Consider the following 19817-nt stretch of genomic DNA (forward strand, 5'->3'; position numbering starts at 1 on the left):
TTGTTTATGCTTTATTTGTTTCGGTAACAGAGTACCTACTTCTTCTTTATACCTGACAGAAGAATTTTTAAAAATTATAATTTCATGGGAAAATTGCATACTTCTGCAATCCAGCTTGGGAGCGAGTAGAGCCATTTGTGGCATTGATCACTGGGAGTGCGGGGCTGCGGGCAGGAGCTGCGTGATCTGCACGAGCACCTCCCACCCTGCGCCCCGTGAGGACGGCCCCAGCCCGGCGGTGCCCCCTGCCACAGCACCACCAAGCGAGCCCCGGGCAGCGCTCAGGGGGCCGCCTGCAGCAGCGGGGGGGGGGGCTCCATCCCTCAGCCCGCGGGGCTCGGCTGCTTCCGCCCCCCCCCCCCCCGGCCTCCTCCCGGCCTCCGCTCGCCGCTTCCGCCGCGGGCCGTGCCGGGGCGGGTCCGTGCGGCGATGGCCGGGTGGTGGCGGTGCGCGGAGCGGCTCTTCGCGCTCTACTTCGTGTCGCACATCCCCATCTCGCTGCTCATCGACCTGCAGCCGCTGCTGCCCGCCGACGGCCTCTACCCGCGCAGCGTGAGTCGGGCCCGGGGGTCCCGGGGGGGAGGTGGGGTGGGGGGGGAATGCGTGCGGGGTGCTGGGGGGAAGCGCGGGGGTTCTCCAGCAGCGTTCCCGTGTCTGTGCTGTGCTGTGCTGTGCTGGGATTTGGGTTCTGCCTGCAGCCACCCGCCTAGGGACTAGAACTAGCGCAGTTCACCGGGACGCTCAGCAGCTGGTTAGTGTGCAGTGCAGGCTGCTCCTTTCAGTGAGGAGCTCAGGCAAGAAAAGCCCCCGAAAAATCCATGGCCGGGCAGTGGCCCTCCTGCTGCATGGGGGACGTGGGCTGCGCGTCTCGCAGTGCGGGGAAGCAAAGCGGCCCAGCACGATCCGCCCGCGTGGAACATACCTGCGGCACTGCCGGCACTGCTGGGAGCACGGCACTGGGGCTGCTGGGCTCCTGTCACCCGGCACTGGGGGCTGCCGAGCTCTGGTCTCGCAGCGGCCTGCTGGAAACACGAGGGGAACTGTCACTGCCACGTGGGAGCAGGCAGGCCGACAGCCACGTTGATTAGTAAAAATTTCTACGTTGCTGGGTTTTGAATAACGTTGTGGAAGGCAATTAAAATGGTAGATGAATAGAAGATGAGTGGTTTGACCCGTGCTATCAGGATGAGTCCGGTACCTTCCCACTAGCTTTACATTTAGAGCATTTGATTTTTGCCGTTCTGTACAATTACTTCATTAGAGAAACCATTTCTAATTAATAGTTAACCAGCAAACCTCAATACGTATCTCTCTGTTCAAAGTCCAACTTAAAGCCGTGCTGGAGCTTACGTTTCTGTCATGGAAACTAACCGCAGCTCCCCAAGCCCCAGTCCCTCCATCAGACTGGGGCAGCACAGCGAGCCGCCAGCCCCGCACGCTGCCAGGCGCTGGGGGCCCGGCTGGGGCAGCTGCCCCCGGCCACCCCCGGGGAGGTGCTGAGCCCCCTGGATGGGCACTGCCAGGGGCAGGAAGGAGAGGCGAGAGTTTGTTCCTATCTGCTGATGCCAACGTGCAGCTTTGTTGTGATTTTGGTCTCGTTTTGGTAGGAAATTGTGCCGATTGCTTTCCAAAAACTATTTTTCTCCTTGTGCCATTGATACTCAGTGTATTAATCTGCAGCTTTGTTCTTTTTTCTTAAGCTGACGGAGTTGTTAGAGTGGTATGCAGTCACCTTTCGAGATCCCATGATGATGCAGCCCCCAGAGTGGTTTAAGGCGTTTATGTATTGTGAAGCCTTCCTACAAATGCCTTTCTTTCCCATTGCAGCATACGCCTTCATAAAAGGTTGGTATAAAAGTGTAAGAAAATGTCCTGTGCAGCATTTATGCGTAGTGCTTTTTGGCTGCAGACACAGTTTTATCAGTCTTAAGTGATTATAGGGACATAACCCATGGAGTGCTATTTTCATGGCAAGTTTCATCTGAGAAAGAGTAGAAGAAGCCTTGTCAGAAATAAATACTATAGACTACAGACCCTTTCCAGCAGCAGTCACTTATGTGAAACCAGCATCGACAATTAACATCTGGCAAGCTACAAATGTCAGCGAAGCTCTGGATCGTGCTTGTGTACTCACCACTTCTAACTGTGTGGAAATTTAGAACGCGCATGTGAAGTTTTAGTCATGAAAGCTTTAATTATTTCTCTGGGTTGCTACTAGTACTTATTTTCTAGTACATTTTTGGTATGGCATATGGTTGTCCTGTGATAGATACAGATAATACTGCTGATTTTAAAGTCACCAAATTCAGCTTGTTTCAAAACTTTTAAATAGTTTTCTTTTTTGCTTCCATACAGGTGGTTGCAAATGGATAAGGACTCCTGCAATTATATACTCCACACATGTAGCTACATCTTTGGTTGCTATCCTTGCTCACATCCTTTTTCATGATTTCTCAAAGTCTGAGCATTTGGGTCCTCGGACACAACAGGAACGCCTAATTCTGCTATCTATATACATCCCTTACTTGCTGATACCACTTCTGATTCTTTTCACCATGCTGTACAGCCCCCAGTACAACCAAGTGGAGAAAAGGAAGAGGAAGTAGTCTGCTGTAAAAGTTGGATGCACAACATTCATACTTGTTTTGATTCAGCCCCTAGTCCTCTGGGACGAACACCTGTCTCGTGTTGTCAGTGCAACGCCTCTCACCAGAGCGTCAGGCTCCTGCAAGAAAAGTTCGAATTGGCTTGAGTTTGCAGCTCTCCTTTAATCAGGAGCAGCTTTGGCAGAAGCCTGAACTGGCAGCTCCTTGTGGTGCCTGGGCTGTGCATAGCTTAAGGGACCCAGCAGCTCTGCTCCCAGTATCGATTTTGTGCGGTACTTTTGTATCGGGAAAACGAACTTTTAACCATTTGATGTGTAACCGTGTGATGGGGACGTGGGGGGGGGGTGGAAACTGCAGCTGACACTTTTCTTTCAACTTGCCTTTTTCCAAGAGGACTTCAGTAAGAAATCTGTCTTCTAAGAACATATCCTACAAAATCCCTAACTGATTACATACAAATTTGCAAAGCTATAATCTTTTTCTCTGCAACTTTTGAAGCATTTCAAATCATGTAATAATCCTTACCTTTCTCATCCCTTCATTTAAAATTTCACCTTCTCTTCCTCTGCTGTAATTTTGATTAATTGCAAACGTCTGGCCAGCGATAATGTGCCAAAATCTGGATTTCCGAATTAAAATTAATTTTGTTTGACAATGAGGCATATTTCTTCCTAGAGGATTTTCAAGTACTTCAGTAATTGTAAACAAGGATTTGTAAACTTTTGTCTTCTGTGAAATCACTTCTAGTATGGAAATAACTAAACACATTCACATTGCCTTTAATCTTCCCAAGGAAATGACTAAAGGAAACTTAGGTTTTATTTAAGTTCTCAATCAGATCTGTAAGTGACAGTTGGAGACTCGTGCAAAAATTATAGGTCACTGAGCAGGCTTTTTGGTCATTGCCTATGTATTTCAGGACTTTACTGGTGTATAATTTAAACCCTCCACAAAGTTTGAGAAAGGCAGCATTTCCATAGTTGGTTGCCTAAAGACGAGATACAAAATGCACTTCAACATGAGGCTTGATTTTAGATCACATTTAAATCATGGGCATTCAGTTTTTAAATGTCACGTTCATATTTAGATTTTTACATGCTCCTGGTGCCAATATACACTTAGAAGGGTTTGGCTCAACAGTTTGAAGTTCTATAGTTGAAATGCTCATGAAAATATTCTACTCTAATATCGCTAACTGCATGGACGAGTTTCAGAGAGTTTAATCTAAAATTCTGCTATATTTTCTAATTACTTTTTGTGTGTCTGTAATAGATCACTTCTGTTATGTCTAAGAAAAACAAACTAACAAGATAGAAAAATAATCTGGTCAATACAGGTAAAAGTTACTGCTGTTTCTCTCTGTTGTGTGTTGTTATAAACATGGAAATTTCTACATATAGGAAATTCTTCACAATGACTATCCAGGGAGTTGTAAACTGTTCAGCTCAGAAATAACACAGCAGGAACAACTAATTCTGGTATACCCAGAAAGTCCAAAAACAATAATTTATTTCTCGATTTCTTTGAAAGAGCTGTACACTTCAAAAAGTGAGATATTAACATAGGAACAGTAGAAGTAGTATTAATTCAACTATAATTTGAAATATTAACTGTACAAAAATTTTTATAAAAATTAAAGGACAGAACAGTCTTTACATCTGTTAGAAAGCCCTCCTTATTGCCACTTTTAGTGTATTTCACACTGTGTTAAGAGACACTTTCATTTGTACAAACCATCTATTCATTCATACACAGTGAAAAATTGCATATTTTTGAAATTCCCAGGATTCTGGAATGCTCCAAATTAGGTGTGTTTTTTTTTGTTTGTTTTTTAATCTTAAAGTCTTCTATTTCTGAAAAATGAATTGGTCAATGAATTCATTCTGGTCTGCTTCAATCTTACACAGAGTCTCATACTCTATTCGGTACCTGAAAGAGAATATAAAAGGTTACCAGCTGATGGTTTAGCACAACGCTCATTTGTCTGAGGTAAAGGAAGCTTAGGCTGGGCATATAAGTCATCGTTAAAGCAATGGTAGCATGAATTAAGACTCTGCGGTTCTAAACTGTCTTTAGAAGTCAGACACGTGGCACTCTGTTACTTTTATTCATTTCTTCATGAGCTCAGGCCACCTCTGTTCTTTTTGCTGTACAAATCAATTAGAAACGAACTCTCAGTAAGTGGCAGTCAGGGCCTTCTGTTCACCACACAAACAGCCCTGCTTCGTTCCGTGTGTGCTCTGTGCAGGACGTACCTTAGCTGCAGACAGGCCCTTTGCAGACAGTGTCCTGCAGCCAAACACAGACAGCAAGAGCAACTTTCCAGTCTGTGTAACTGAGCCATTTTTCATGTATTACACTGCTTTCTTTTCAAGCCGTTAAATCAATGCCTAAGAAGTATTTAACAGAAAACTCACCTTTCCAACTGCATCTTTTTCTCAGCTATTAGAGCCTGAAGTTGCTGCTCCTGAGCTTCTCTCTGCTTTGCTATAGACTTCAGCAAATTTCGTGCACCAATGGCCTGTCAAAACAGACGTTCAGTGATGCTGTTGTACCCAGATATTTTTTTTAACCCCTTTCACTACCAGCAGGTTGATTTTGAAGCGTTTCAGCCACGCTAGCAAAAAAGGGGGCGTCATAATGATAAACACTGGTGGGGCAGGCAGGCAGTCCCTGTAGTGGTTGGGCAGATTGAGGCATTGGAGACCTCATTTCTGCTTCCACAGTAACAGGAGGAAAGAGATACCGCTTGGTGCCACGTAGAAATACAGCACGAAGCAATCTGGGTACAGGGGAGCAGCAGCAGCGGGGCTGCTCGGGGCTGTTCGGGGCCGGGGGCGCGGTGCCCGCCCGGTGCCTTCCTGTGCTCACCTTCATCTTCTCGCTTTCCGCAGCCTTGGCCAGCTGGTCCACCAGCTCGATCAGGCCGCCCACCGTCTTCTGGAACTCGGCGATCCCTGCCGGGGGACAGGACAGGGCCGTGAGGGGAGCGCGGCGCCACAGGGGTTTGGGGGGGGGGTTGGGGGGCACTTACTGTCCACGAAGGCCTTGCACTCCTCGCGGAGCTGCGCCGTCTGCTGCGCCACCTCGGGCTGCAGCACGCGCAGCTTGTTCAGCTCGTCGAAGTGCAGCCCCGCCGCGCCCAGCGCCGCCTGCGCCATGGCCCCGCCGGGCCCCCCCCCGGCCCCTCCCGGCCCCTCCCGGCCCCTCCCGGCCCCGGCTGCCACGGCCGCAGCGCGCGGTGTCCGCGGGGCCCGCCGGGAGCTGGGGGCGGTGGCGGGGCCGGGCCCGGACGCGTTTCCGGGCCGCCGGCGGAACTGAGCGGGGCGCGGCGCGGGGCGGCCGCGGGCGGGTGAGCGGCGGGGCCGGGAGCGGGAGCGGGAGCGGGGCCGGGCCCGGCGGGGCCCCCTCAGCGCGGCGGGGAGGCGGCGGCGCTCGGAGCGCTCCCTGCCCGCGGGCCCCGGAGCGCTGCCGGGCGTTGAGCCCCTCTCGGTGTCCGCCTGGCGCAGGTGCCGCGGGTGCCGCGGGGGGGGCTCCCCGCACAGCGCTGCTGGCCTCGGCTCCCTGCTGCAGGCCTGCTGGGGGTAACCGGGCAAAGCCCCGCCTGGTCGGCTGCACGATGGAGCCTGCGGCTGGGGTTGGTGTGCTCGGTCACAGCGAGCGGGAGCCCCGTTAAAGCATTTACAGACAAAGTGTGCTCCCGTGGTGCTAAAATTGGTGCTGGCACTGTCCTGATGCGCTGCTCGGTGTCTGTGTTGCTTGTTACAGGACGTGTTTTGCCTGGAGTGTTTGCTTCGTTACAGTAACTGAATTGGGAGTTGCAGAATAATGCTATTTTAGATCTTGTTCCGTGTTCAGTAGTTATTAAGATCTCTCGCAATTTGAAGATACACCTGAAGCTGGTAAATAACTTGCTGTACGGATGGTAGCGAGTCGCGGGGTTTGTTCCACACTGAAAGCTGAGGTAGGGTGAGAAGGAAGAAGGATGTGGGAAGAACAGTAACATCCTTAGCAGATTAGCAAATGTGCAGGTTATTATATTTATTTATAAAAGATTACTCATGTCCTACAGTCATGGAACAGAGAAGGGAGGAAATATTTGTAGTCTGAAATAGTTTTAACAACAACAAAAAAAAAACAACAGCAAAATGCTGTTGAGAACAAGAATTATTGAAAAGAAGGATAGATGAGGAGGTTGTATTTTTACTTTCCCAATTAAAGAAGTTCAGATCCCACCTGTTAGGCTGAATTTTATTCTGTTTGTTTCCAATCTGAGCTCATCTTTGATGGAACGATAAGTGTAGTGAGACAGAGGAGAGACAGAAGCGGTGAGTATATGGCTTTTAACGAAACAGATATTCCAAATAGTGGCCATACTTTGAGGGTGGGATGGGCCTAAAAATAATAATAAAAAATTAAGATTACATTGACTGGTTTTCCAGGATGGAGGAAAAAAGCTTTGAATGAAAGGAGTTATCAGGAAACAGCAAGTTGTATTGGAGCGTTTCACTGGCAAGGCGTTTGAGGAAGAGGCTGCTGCAGGCTCTGTAAATGCCTCCAGTTAAGCGCTTCTGATATCCGCTGCAGCTGAAGGCACTGCCGTGAGTTCTTCCATCCTGCTTCAGATCTGCACAAAAAAGTTACGTTCTTTCAGGAAGTTGAGAGGGAGCTGAATTCCATCCAGCATTTCAGCTTGGGCTGCAGTATTGTGTGGTGTTTGTGGTGTTGGTTGGAGCCTGAACAACAGGAAGTCCAGACAAGTTAACCTGACCTCGCTCACGGTGATGCAGTCGTAACTTGGCTGCGTGGTGCTGAGCAGCCACCGCAGTGCTGTGAGAGTTCTTTGAAAAACACCTAGATCTTGTTTTGTCAGAATCTGTGTGGATGTGTCTTTAGGAGTCTCCTGAATTTGTCTCTTCTTTAACGTGGACTTCATGGTTTTGTTTCTTCATGGAAGTTGTGGGCTTCTGAGTTGATCTTACGTTTGTGTTTCAGGGGTCCGGTGGTCGTGACCGTTGTGGCCTCACCGTCCTCGCCCAGTGACCTGTGACTCGTCACCAATCACGGCGGAGTCCATCAAGCCCACGCTCTGCAGGGTTGTCATCTACCTACAGAAGGAGATGTCGGGGGACACGTGTCTAACCACCACCCTTTGTCCAGCTGCAGGGCCCAAGCCCAAAGCTTGCAGCTTCAAAGGAGGCAGCCTTGGTAACAAGTACGTGCGGCTAAACGTCGGGGGCTCCTTGTACTACACTACAGTGCAGGTACTGACCAGGCACGACACGATGCTGAAGGCCATGTTCAGCGGCAGAATGGAAGTGCTCACGGACAAGGAAGGTACAGGAATGTCTTCTGTTATTGAGAATTCTGTAAAACAACTGGGTTTTGTTTTTCAGATATGTTAAGACTATGCCCTGTGAAAGATGTAAAGATGTATTCCAAAAATAACGTGGAACATTAGGTGGCCATATCCCATTGGCTGTAACGATCCTCTGTGCGTTATAAAAACGTGTTCTTTCATTACTAAAATTAACGAGCGGAAGGACTGGTTCTCTTTCCTGCAATCGCAGTTGGTATGCAGATTGTTGATGTTGTTATCAGGACTGAACAGACAGCATGTGGGTTGTCATTTACGTGGTGTTGTGCAGTGGCATTAATCGAAATGTCTTTAGGGAGGGGAGATTCAGTTTTCAGCATTAAAACTCAGGACAGCCTTGCTTGCTGTGTTGAAGACTTTTTTTTTTACCCTTCCCAGCAGCATGTTCTGCTTGTGGCTGACAATGTTGCAGTGGTATTTGGCTATCAGGCAAGTATTGTGTTACCTCCTGCTGGATACTGAGTATTGGCAGCAGAAAAATTCATAATAGAGAGTAGGACAATTAAGAAAAGTAGTATTTGTCAGCAGTGGATATGAATGTTTTAACTTCCCTCTCTACAGTAGTCCAGGGAAAAATGGTACCTTAGGAATCAGGGCACTGTGGGGAAGTTCAGAGAAGACATCAAGTATTTAGCCTCTAGTGGTTTCCAAATGCTCATCGGTGAAAGCTCTTCTGCTCGTCTTCAGACAGCTGCAGCTGGAGACTAGCAGTGGGTTAGCCGTCTTCCCAGTGTTGTCTTCTATGCTTAGGTCCCCAGATATTTTTTTTTTTTTTTGCCTGCCTTCCACGCTATGGAAAAGGATTTGGCACTGTATTAAGACCTCTGCCTACGTATGTCCTCCACTGCTATTGTTTGCCAGCAAGACAGACATCCTGTTTCCTAGCGAGCGTCACTTCAGGGATGTTTGGAACTGCAAAAACTGTCTCCTGCTGTTTCCTGTGCTGCATCCCTCCTCTGCTCTCTACTGATCTACCCCTGTCCTGTTCTTTCCTTCTGTTTGGAAACTAGAACAGTGGGTTTTTTGGGGCTAGCCTACCTTTTAGCATCTTTGGAACACTTCTCTTTAACTCTGAGCAGGAGAAGATATGGTGGGAAAACTGCCAAATCCTTCTTATAAGGCCACAAAACTTAGACCCAGTCTAATTTGTTGCAAACGTTCTTGAGTTCTCTATTGTAGTCGTTCCTTGGCTTTCTTACAGGTAAGTTTTGAATTGCTCAGCATTACACTGTAGCAACAGTTTTAAAATCTATTCCCAAACACAGCACACCTCCATTTTGCTAGGAATACGACAAGTGTCTAAATAGAACTAGCAACCCACCTAACAATAAATATTGTTTTTAAGGCTTGAAATGCTCAGCCAGTCAGTTAAATAGATGTAAACTAATGACTTCCTTTGGTAGTTGTAAAGGTCCACTCCTTTAATCAAAACATAATACAGAAAAGATGAAGCACAGAAAATAACGTTGGTCCGGCAGCACGCTGCCTGATTGATAGTCATGGGCCTGCTGCATTGTTTTAATGCCTAGTGATAGCAAGCCAAGTAGTTCTAGTTTGAGGCTTTTCTTCTGGCGTGCTGGCAAGTAGTGAGAACATAGGAGGTACCAAAAGAATGGTTCCACTGTCGGGTTCTGTTCTGTAACCAACTTCAATTTGCTGAAAGTCAATAAAGACTTCCACTGAACGAAATGGGAAGAATATCGTGGAGTTCAGGAAGCAGTAGGCTTATTCAACCTTTCTGAGCAGCTTTTTCTTGCCTCCTAGCGTTGAGGTCGTTGAAATGTCTCGATGGTTATTTTTCAGGTTGGATCCTTATAGACCGCTGTGGGAAGCACTTTGGAACAATTTTAAACTATCTCCGAGATGACACAATTGCACTTCCAAAACACAGGCAGGAGATCAAAGAGCTGATGGCAGAAGCCAAGTATTATCTCATTCAAGGCTTAGTGGACATGTGCCAGGCAGCCCTGCAGGTAAGAAGTAGAAGTAGCCTGTAAAATTTTTGGTGTGTGCATTGCTTATAAAAATTCCTGTAGACAACACGAGAGTTTCATGGCCTTAGAGATGCATCCAGTCGTAGATAGACAAAGTAACGTAGCAAAAATGAAACAGCAGTCAAGTGAGATCTTTAGAATAAACATGGCTGTTTTGAATGTGTGTTTTAAAAGATCTTATGGGATTTGTCTAAAAGTCCTGCAAGTTATGTTGCTTCCGATTAGATAATGCTTATAAGCAGCACCCGTTCAAGTAACTTCATGTTTTTTCTGAGTTTAAATCTTAATGGAGAAAAAGATTGATCTGGTAAGCACTCATTACTTTAAGGACTTTGCTTTCTGTTATTTTATTACTAGGCATTGCAGATACGTAAGCCCACGTTGGCTTTATTCACTTCACTAGTCTCAGAAGTTCAAGTTCAGCTGACTGAAATCAGCTTGTTTCGCCAGTTTTTTAATGAGGTTAGCCCAGATATAATAGATATCATTAATCTTAAGATTATGAAATAATATTTTTTGCACGACAAAAATCTCTCATATTATGTTCAATATGCTTCTTGTATCCGCTGAAATAAATGCAAAGGTTCACTGACAATTTTCCTTTTAGTTTGGAATTTAAAATGTTTTGTCTAAAAACAAAATGTTCTAAAGCTTTCCTATTAGCTATTGAGCTCTCCTTAATTTGCTACATGAGGAATCTGGAGTCACAGGCTGTACCACACGCTCTTGATTGTTGCTTTTGTATCACAGGGGGCTGAAGTCCATTTTGGTGACATGCTGTTCTTGCCAAATGTTCAGTTCATAATGGGTGATACTCTTACATACCGCAGTGTTTTGATTAAAACTACTGCAAACTCATACTATCCTTTTCTTCAAAAAAAGCGTAGAATAGTAAACCCACTTAAACCAGATATGACTTGAGCTCAGAGTCCTTGCTATAGCTAAGAAGGACATCCACCTGCATCCCAATATTTCAATCACTGTTGCCTTCTGGGAATAGGAAATCTCTCTGCTGTATTTCTGGGTTGCAGATCAAGGTAATGCTGTGTGGTTCCTATGGCAACACAGAGCTTTTCCTTTGCATCACAGGGTCTGGGAACATGGCTGGAGGGTTTGGAAGGGAGAGCAGCAGCAGATGTTAGTTTTAGCATTTATCTCTCTGAGTTTATTTCCTCTCCATTTTTTTTTTTTTTTTAAACAGGACAAGAAAGACTTGTATGAACCTGTCTGTAACATCCCTATTATCACATCTCCAAAAGAAGAAGAAAGACTGATAGAATCATCAATGAAAGTAACTGCTTTTCCACAACTATCCACTGAGAAACCGAATGCTTGCTAAATTTATTCAAACACGAAACTTAACTCTTCTGCTTTTTTTTCTTCCTCTCCCAATAGCCCGTTGTTAAGCTGCTCTATAATAGAAGCAACAACAAATACTCTTACACCAGGTATGTCACTTTTTACCCCCACTGTTACGGGAAATTTTACCTTTAACTATGGGAGTGGAGGAAGATGTGATACAGCTGAACTTGTATTTTTTTGTTTACTTAGCTCACAACCATGCTGTTCTGTGAATTTGAGTGCAATTATTTTTGGTTGAAATTTATCTAAAATGGGGTTGGGGGAGATGACAAACTGTATCGGAACTGTAGCATGAAGATCAGTTGTGCTGGAGGTCTGTGCATGAAAACGAACAGAGAGGAGGGATAAGAGATGAGAATGATGAGACTTAATGTTGGCTGAAACCAGGTGTAACTTAGGTAATGCAGTGCAAGCTGTTACCAGGGTGTTACCTCTGCAGTGCACAGCTAATGCAGCTGTGATCCCTCGCTCTTCAGTTCAGCTTTCCTTTTGAGTCTGCATGTACCTATGCCAGCACTCTTTTACCCTGAACTACAGAAATTCTTGATGTTCCATCTCCTCCAGTGCCTCTAGATGAATTAATTATTTGGCTACAGAGTAAAGCATCTGTTCTGTTCAGGAACAACCCAGATGGGGACAGTGCAAGAATTTACTGGCTTTCCTCCTGTATTAAGTAGCATTATTTATTTAGTTTTATGGTTTAACTATCATGATCCCTTTGTTATGATGCCATTGGAATGGATCTGGATTTTCCCAAACCAGTCATTGAAGTGATGTGAGTAATTCTTTATGCTATGCAGAATCCTCAATTTCAGCCTTTTCAATCTAACATGCAATCTTGGAAGCTTTTTTTCTCTGGACAAACTGATTGTCTGTCTGTCAGAGAGATGGATTCTGATCATGAAATTTCAGGTAGTCAGGAAATGCTACCTGAGGGAGTGCTGAAGAGCAGCCTGTTTTTCAGCTAACTGCATTCTGTATCTGCCAGTCATCCTGCGTTCCTCACGGTGTTACCCTTTAGTTTATGGCAGTGATGCTAAGCAAGTGCAGAATAGCACATTAGTCACCGTGGGTCTGGAAATGTAAACATGCTAGCAATGAGAGCAACAGAACCGATACCAGGAGGTGTTGGTTTCTCAACTAGCTGTAGGGTTCTAATTATTCCTTCCACATGAATCTTCATGCCTTGATGGTGTTTAAATGAGGAATTGTTATTTAAAATTCTATGCTGGTGGCTAGCAAGCAAAAGTTTTCTCCTTCTGTTCTTCCTATTCATCATTATGAGTTTTCTTAGTTACTTTGTCAGTGTAGTCTAATAACATAAATGGATGAAGACTTCTAAGTTTTTTTCACACTTAATAAAGTACTGCACTTGATAAAACCTGGGATTTGCTGGCGGTGGAATCCCAGATTGCTTTATCAAGTGATTCTTGAGAGCTGAAGACTGTGTCGGGTTGTACATCATGCTTTTTTGAGTTAGATCTGAACAGAAGTACATCTCAGACTAAGTATTTTATGGAGAGCCCAGTTGGCTGTTCATATTAACAGTGTCTGGTTTCACAAGTATCTCCTAGCCTTCCAGGACTGCTTGCAAAAGTTAAGATACTGCACAAAACAGTATGATTTCATTCCTCTGGGTAAATCCTTGGCAGCAAGGTGCAAACCTTGAGCTTCTGGGTCCAATGAGTAAGGAATTTTACTGTTAAAGGTAGTAAAGTTAGCTTTGTTGTCTAGACAATATGTTCAATAGCTTCCACATAACTGCATGTAAGTCCCAGTCACCTATAAAATGAGACAGAAAAGGGCACAGAGTACAAACTTCTGGTAGAGCTGGATTCAAGCTATTATCAGAGGAGTAATGCTTTTAATTTTTTGGGCGTTGGTCATGGTGTTATTATTTGAGTAATAGTTTAAATTTTACAGGTAGCATTCTGGTAGCTTTACTTTATTTTTAAAGCTACAACACTGTACTTTATTGTCTTCAGAACATCTAGATCTTGCTTTGAAAAGTACATAAGATCCTAAATTTTGCTGATTGTCAACAAAACTTCATTTCCTAAATAGTTTATTCACCCTATAAATTTGTATAAGGTATCACTTGTCTTACATGCAGAACACCATCCTTTTTGGCTGGCCTTTGACCACATTGACTCTTTAGACTTTTGCTGTTGCTAAGCTAAACAGAACTGCAGTTAGCATTTGATCTAATCACCTTCAGCTTTAAATCAAGAGAAAGTTGATGTAATGATTAGGAAAACTGCTGTTGTTATTGATTATGTAGCTTAACCTCTACAGGCTGATGTGCTTGCTCTTGGGGATCAGGAGCATCTTATTTGTATCTGAAGATGGCTATTACCCTCTCTTTTCTTGGCAGCATATGGTAGTGAGTCACTGCTTGTATTCTGCAGTCAGATCAATGCTTAAAGCTCTGGTGGAATAGGTATATAAATATCGTAGATAGCCAGTTGAAAAAATACAAAAACTTCATTCCTTTTTTTTTTTTTTGGTTTCAGTAATTCAGATGACAACTTGCTGAAGAACATAGAACTGTTTGACAAGCTCTCTCTCCGATTCAACGGCAGAGTCCTTTTCATTAAGGATGTCATAGGGGATGAAATCTGCTGCTGGTCTTTCTACGGACAGGGTCGGAAACTTGCTGAAGTCTGTTGTACCTCTATAGTGTATGCCACAGAGAAGAAGCAAACCAAGGTATTGGTTTGGGATACGACTGCTTTGCTCATCTTTCCCATTTACAATTATTTTACTCTTTTCATAGTGCGTGCCTTTTTTTTTTTAACTGTATGTATCTTCTTTCTTATGGGCATGTGTTCCAGTCACATTACCATGTATAGATCAGGAGAAGGACATCTGTTGTTTTTTGCAGGTTGAATTCCCTGAGGCACGAATTTATGAAGAAACTCTAAACGTCTTACTGTATGAAACACCACGGGTTCCTGATAACTCCCTGCTGGAAGCAACAAGCAGGAGCCGAAGCCAGGCCTCTCATAGTGAGGACGATGATGGTTTTGAACTTCGTGACCGAGTGCGCCGAATCCATGTGAAGAGATACAGCACCTATGATGACCGTCAGCTGGGCCACTAGCATATCAGTCAAGGAGAAAGGGTTTGGTTTTGAGGCTTGTATCAATATTCTTTGAGGGAGATCAGGAAGTAGGGAGGGGACGGTTGGACTCTGTGGACTGATCTTCATTTGGCTTCTTGTCTCCGTAGAGATGCAAATGGGCATTTGTACACAAAGCAACACTAAAGGCCAAGGGCTTTGAGAACTAATATGTTTGTTTTGCACCGTGTTTTTTAAATACAGACTGGCCCCCTTTTCATGTGACTTGAGGAGTGGAATCTGAAACACTGATTCTGACAGTCTGTGGTTGCTTTTTTAAATCTGATTGCCAGATATCTTACTTCCTGTGAGAAGTACTCTTTTCTGAGTGAGATGGTGTGATTTGAAAATCTTTTTCCAGATATCTGTCGTCTTAAGGTTTGGTGTAATGGAACTTCCTGTTCCTAAATCAAGATACTGAAGAGGGGGCAGACAGAACTCAAACGTGACTACTTTTAATAAACACTACATCTGATAACCCTTGGATGAAATGTCTAGCTACCCAATAGTCAGATGCACTGCATGTGCAATATCTTCCACCTGTTTTTTCCCCAATGCACATACAAAAGATTGTGTTCCAAAATAGCTGTCTTTAAAAGTCATGAATTCTAAGGCAAACTCTTCTGAAAAGGTAAGAGTAGAGTCATGTGAAAATGAGAAAATTTAAAAGACTTATATATGGAATAACTTGTCAGGGGAGCTGGAGAAATAGGTATGGTGAAGGAAGAAACTTTTATCTGGTTAGAAAACATCAGGAATAGATTGTGGCAGGGTTGGCAGTGTTGAGGACTGTGATGCCATAACCCTGTTTATGGAACCAATCTCAGTCTGCAGAATAAGTTTTGCTCCTGTAGCCCGAAAGTGCTATTTGATGTCCAATTTCTCAAGCAACAGGGGAAAAATTGCAGTGACTGGGGAAGTACAGACTAAATATTTGTAGTGGTAGGTAATGTTCACGTACTGAAGAGTGAATTTAAGTTTTGTTCTCTGAATCACTTCTAGACCATAGAAGTTGAAGTGGAGAGAGAAGAATAATCATAAAAATCTTGTTCTAGCATAAAACTGCAAGAGGTTGTGTACAAAGGGGAGAGATGGTTTATACTGAATTTTAAACTGGTATGTCAGCTTTATTCTGAGTGCTCGGCTGGGTGCTAATTTTAAAGGACTGCTGAAACGATTGGAGTCAAGGCTGTTCTGCAATTTGGGTCTCTGGAAATCCAGTTTCAAGTTTAGTATGGAAAGTTGCTGATGTCTTAAATTTTTGATTGTATGTTTCAGGTGTAGGTTGCAGATTCAAATTTTACCACTTAAATGGTTACTACTTGGTGGTTGCTCTTTGGCACCTATGGATATGTGACAGTGGCTTTTATTTCTTTCTATTGTACGTGAATGGGGAAGCTTCAGATTCCACAGTGATTAGTCTTGAGCTCCTTTGACCAGTGCCAAATGTTTATATAAGTTTTAAAGCAAATTAATGCAAAAGGCAAGCAAATACAGTGAAGTCATAACTAAAACTAGGATGGTAGATGGCTTGGTAGTAACAGAAGCAGGGGAGGGAACCAAATAGTGATTTCCATTCAATTAGGCTTTTGAAAATGAAATTTTTGACGCTTGGTAAGAAAACACCAATGGCTGCAAGCTTCCAGGGTTTTTATTGCCTAGCTGGGACTCTGTGAAAGGCATTCAGGAAGCAGTGTTGCCACAGTAATGCACCTGCCTTTTTTGTGAAAGGCCTCTCTAAAACTCTAAAAACCTCTTTTCTTTTTATATTGCTTTCTGCAAATTGTTGCTTTCCAGCTCATTTTTCTATTCTGCCTGTGAAAATACAGCTGCTGCGATTAGTTTTGACAAAGACTTTTTCTTCTTTAATTGTGCTGAAGTGTGATGTGGATTTTTTTCCTTTTTTTTTTTTTTTTGCCTCCACTGATATTATTTAAATTAAATTGTGGTGGGTGCTTTGAAGCTACCAGCAGAGGCTGTACTGATAGATCTTTTTTCTATACTTAACAGCTTCATTTTTTTTCTCCTGTACTTTTTTCCCCATCTTGCAACAAATAAGATGTGCCACAAATACGAATTTTAAATGTCATTCTATTTCTTGGCAAATGATTATTTTTTTCATGCTACTGTAATAGTCAATGTTAGCAGGTTAAGTAAATGATGCTGGTAGCCTTGCAAAATTGTTTAAAAGAAGTTATAAGCAGAAAAACATCATCTTTGCACCTCTTCTCTCTTGGAAGTTCAGGTTTGGGAAGGAGGATGTGAAAGAACAGGAGTGCCCAGTCAGTCTGCAGGTCCAGATGCTTTCATTCAGTGACTGAGTTCTGTACTCCCAGTATTCCCTAAGAGATTGATTCAAATTGTGAAAGACTATGCCGCAAGCAGCAGAAAAAAGCTTCTGTTTTGATTTAGCAAGTTTTCTTTTCCCTGTATCCCATAGCCAACAAGAACTAATTTCTGGTTTGAATTTAGATTAATTTTTAAAACAAACCTTTTTGCGAACCACCTGGTGTTATGAGAACCCTCTTAAAAAGTGTAAAATAACTTCTTCCTCTTTGAGAAATGTGGAATATCACAACTGTAAGCAGTTGTTTTGTTTTGTTTTTTAAATGATTACAGATATCCTTTTCATTTCACCACCTTCCCCTCATTGCCATTCATTCTTCCTTTTCTACTCCCAGTTAGTACTGGTTGCAAAACATCTGCTTTTAGATTAAGTTATGAATAAAACTGGAATGATTTTAAATAGCGTTTGGCCACTGTAGCCAGAACACTGACAGGCTGTTAGCTTTACTTAGTAGTAATCTAATTTTATAAACACTGAAGCTTTGTCTATTTAAAAGACATCTTAAAACCACGTCCTTGGTTTTTGTCCTGATAAGATTTTCAGGATGTGGCTGAGAGATCCTAGATAAATATTTGTGGTTGGATTTTACTAACAGTCCTATAGTTCCCTCCACTGGTGGACACATCAGGAATAGGAGAACAACAGGAAATCCTCTGCATAGGTATGTTGTGGGACACTTGCACACGGCTAAATGATTGTACTACTAGAGATCCCCTTCCTAGGTAGGGCTGCAGTGCTTGTGTGTTCCTGATACAATGTGGAGTGTCCTGGGTTATTTCTTACCCGATTGGTTACAGAATTGGGTGAGTTGCATGAAATCTCAAAGTCTAAATGTAGACATGGATGCTGCCATCACTTAACACAGTTCATAGGTCAAACTTTTTTTTCTAATGCAAGTAATACAGACTACTTTATGTTCTCTTAAGAGTCCTGCCTATCTGAAACTGCTCTCATACTGAATGTTAATTGAATGTCTGTTCCACCAAAATCATGGCATATTGATTGCACAGTCTGACTGCCAGGTTCTGAGAACTTTTAACACTTTATATTCTCATCTTAATCTTCCTTTACCTAGTTGCAGGGTATATGTTCTTTTGACAAGAACACATTCATTTTTACAACCTCCTAGAATGGAGAAAAAGCAGCACTGAAAAGGCTAATGCAGCTTTGAAATGCAGCATTTGCTTGTTTGTAGTAAGCTGTCCACTTCTAGAGCAAACAGCTGTGCTTCCTAAGAATTTTCTCTGCTGGCTTTAAATATCATAAATTATGATCACCATTAAGACAATATAGATTTCTAATTATATGCATTTATGTCTGCAAAGTAAGAGACTTGTAATGGCCTCCTACATAAACCATCACCAGTGGATGTGTTTACTGATGTGACTGTGAATTTAAAGTAGCCTTTAGGAAGAAGAAATGCCTTTTTGCCTCATCGGTAACCTCGCTGTCCTCTTTGCTTTGAATTTAAGTGAACTTTTGCACATTCAGATATAGTATTAGCAGACTGAGAGTATGAATAGAAAACAGTAACTGACATCTGTACACAAGCACTGTAATAAAGGGTTGTGTGTTTCTCTAATGGGGTCCTAACGTATTGAAAAACAGCCTCAGCCTTTCAACAGAGAAGGAGACTTGGTGCCTTGAGTGAGTATCTTATGTTAAACAGTTCTTCAATATCAGTGTTAATTAGGCAATAATGTCAAAAGAGAGAGCTCTGCAGGGTAGCAGTCTCCAACTGTTTGATAAATGCCAAGACAAAACTAAATGTTTAACCTTCACCTTGACATTTAGTTTTTGGAATGCAAGACATTTATCCTATTGTAACATTCCATTCTGATGACTTTTTATCTCTTACAATTCTTGGTTAAAAATTAAAGGGAAAAAAAAAAAAGCTGACCCAAGCTTGGAGGGCACTGAAGAGACTGATATCGTGCTGTTATTGAAAAACAGCCTTCTGCTTGGAACAGGCAGTGCTCCTTGTGGTTTTGGTTAGATTTTATTTGGTTTTAAATTTTCAGACATAATTTACTCTTAGAAATACTGATGAGGTATACCTTAACAGAATGTGCCTGGCCCAGGAGCCCTTCTTACACAATTAGATTATATCCTCTGACAATCCTTGGCATGAAACCTTAACGGCCAAATCTCATACCATCCGTTCTGTTGGGATAACTGAGGTTTTATTAAGAGATGAGGGGGCACGACCTCTGTTTCCAGCTTTGCCACTAACTTGATGACATACAGTAAGTCAATTTTTCTGTATGTGCATAATTTTTCCTCCTCTGTAATAAAAATGGGGGTAAGACCCTCCCCTAAGTCAGAGGGATGCTGAAGTTTAGTTTGTTTCATAATAATAAAGCACTTTGGTTTTCTATAAGATTTTGTATCCAGAAGGTAGTAAATACTATTGTTGTTTAAACTCATTCTGTGATCAAGCTGTTTTCTTATAGCATCAGGCTTTGTTTTATTTTTGTCTAACTTTTAAAGGTCAGTCTTATGAATAAAATAATTAATGCAGTTAACCATATTAACTATTGAGTAAGGTGTGGAAATGGAACACCAATTTTTAATAAAGTGTTATATTTTGTCTTCCTTGATTTTTCTCCAGTGTAAGAAATTTCTTATTTGTCGTGTTGGTCTCTGCACTTTTGTTCTGCATTTTAGTTATTGATCCTCACCAAGCAGTTAGGATTCCTGGAACACAGAAATACTGGATCTGCAAATGGCTTTTTGCATGGATCTACCACTACTTTTCGCCCATGCCCTGCGGGCTGTAGTTTTACAGGAGCCATCAGTGTGCTCAGAGGTGCCCTGCAGGCAACCGGCTTTGACTTTCTGTGGGCTTTTCCTTTAATTGTAAAACCACTGGTTAGCAATGTTGTTTTTTCACGTTCAGGGAATAAACTTGAGTTTTTAATAAGAATTGCAGAGAAAATCGATCTTACATTAAGATTTACACACAACTTATATGACCACAAAAGTAACCTAGCCTGTATTTTGGAAGTCT

At 43.0% G+C, this 19817-nt stretch overlaps 3 protein-coding genes across 5 annotated transcripts; 2 read left to right on the forward strand and 1 right to left on the reverse strand.

Moving 5' to 3' along the window:
• The first annotated feature begins 251 nt into the window (after nucleotides 1-251).
• On the forward strand, nucleotides 252-4062 carry TMEM97 (transmembrane protein 97). Its single transcript, XM_082776413.1, has 3 exons — nucleotides 252-552; nucleotides 1701-1845; nucleotides 2356-4062. Exons 1-3 carry the CDS (start codon nucleotides 430-432, stop codon nucleotides 2604-2606), a joined length of 519 nt encoding a protein of 172 aa, XP_082632539.1. The 5' UTR covers nucleotides 252-429; the 3' UTR covers nucleotides 2607-4062.
• Nucleotides 4063-4202: 140 nt separating this feature from the next.
• IFT20 (intraflagellar transport 20) lies at nucleotides 4203-5839 on the reverse strand. Its single transcript, XM_082776414.1, has 4 exons — nucleotides 5641-5839; nucleotides 5478-5563; nucleotides 5024-5127; nucleotides 4203-4535 (listed from the first exon to the last, which is right to left on the reverse strand). Exons 1-4 carry the CDS (start codon nucleotides 5765-5767, stop codon nucleotides 4454-4456), a joined length of 399 nt encoding a protein of 132 aa, XP_082632540.1. The 5' UTR covers nucleotides 5768-5839; the 3' UTR covers nucleotides 4203-4453.
• Nucleotides 5840-5917: 78 nt separating this feature from the next.
• TNFAIP1 (TNF alpha induced protein 1) lies at nucleotides 5918-19397 on the forward strand. Of its 3 annotated transcripts, none has more exons than XM_082776411.1 (7): nucleotides 5918-5958; nucleotides 7602-7943; nucleotides 9787-9956; nucleotides 11179-11268; nucleotides 11373-11425; nucleotides 13853-14048; nucleotides 14224-19397. In XM_082776411.1, exons 2-7 carry the CDS (start codon nucleotides 7727-7729, stop codon nucleotides 14440-14442), a joined length of 945 nt encoding a protein of 314 aa, XP_082632537.1. In that variant the 5' UTR covers nucleotides 5918-5958; nucleotides 7602-7726; the 3' UTR covers nucleotides 14443-19397. The 3 variants fall into 3 exon arrangements, with proteins under 3 accessions (XP_082632537.1, XP_082632535.1, XP_082632536.1); XM_082776409.1 differs by lacking the exon at nucleotides 5918-5958 and adding an exon at nucleotides 6031-6243; XM_082776410.1 differs by lacking the exon at nucleotides 5918-5958 and adding an exon at nucleotides 6036-6190.
• Nucleotides 19398-19817: the final 420 nt, after the last annotated feature.

Source organism: Aythya marila, assembly GCF_965140915.1.
Source record: "Aythya marila genome assembly, chromosome: 20".
NCBI lineage: Eukaryota > Metazoa > Chordata > Aves > Anseriformes > Anatidae > Aythya > Aythya marila.

Bases quoted from the DNA above. Each gene is read 5' to 3' on its own strand.
- TMEM97 (XM_082776413.1), top strand. From the start codon at position 430: ATGGCCGGGTGGTGGCGGTGCGCGGAGCGGCTCTTCGCGCTCTACTTC. The intron at 553-1,700 runs GTGAGTCGGGCC...TTTTTTCTTAAG, and splicing joins ACGGCCTCTACCCGCGCAGC to CTGACGGAGTTGTTAGAGTG. The intron at 1,846-2,355 runs GTTGGTATAAAA...GCTTCCATACAG, and splicing joins AGCATACGCCTTCATAAAAG to GTGGTTGCAAATGGATAAGG.
- IFT20 (XM_082776414.1), bottom strand. From the start codon at position 5,767: ATGGCGCAGGCGGCGCTGGGCGCGGCGGGGCTGCACTTCGACGAGCTG. The intron at 5,564-5,640 runs GTAAGTGCCCCC...GTCCCCCGGCAG, and splicing joins GTGCAAGGCCTTCGTGGACA to GGATCGCCGAGTTCCAGAAG. The intron at 4,536-5,023 runs GTGAGTTTTCTG...ATTCTCTTTCAG, and splicing joins AAAAAGATGCAGTTGGAAAG to GTACCGAATAGAGTATGAGA.
- TNFAIP1 (XM_082776411.1), top strand. From the start codon at position 7,727: ATGTCGGGGGACACGTGTCTAACCACCACCCTTTGTCCAGCTGCAGGG. The intron at 7,944-9,786 runs GTACAGGAATGT...GTTATTTTTCAG, and splicing joins AGTGCTCACGGACAAGGAAG to GTTGGATCCTTATAGACCGC. The intron at 11,426-13,852 runs GTATGTCACTTT...TTTTGGTTTCAG, and splicing joins AACAAATACTCTTACACCAG to TAATTCAGATGACAACTTGC.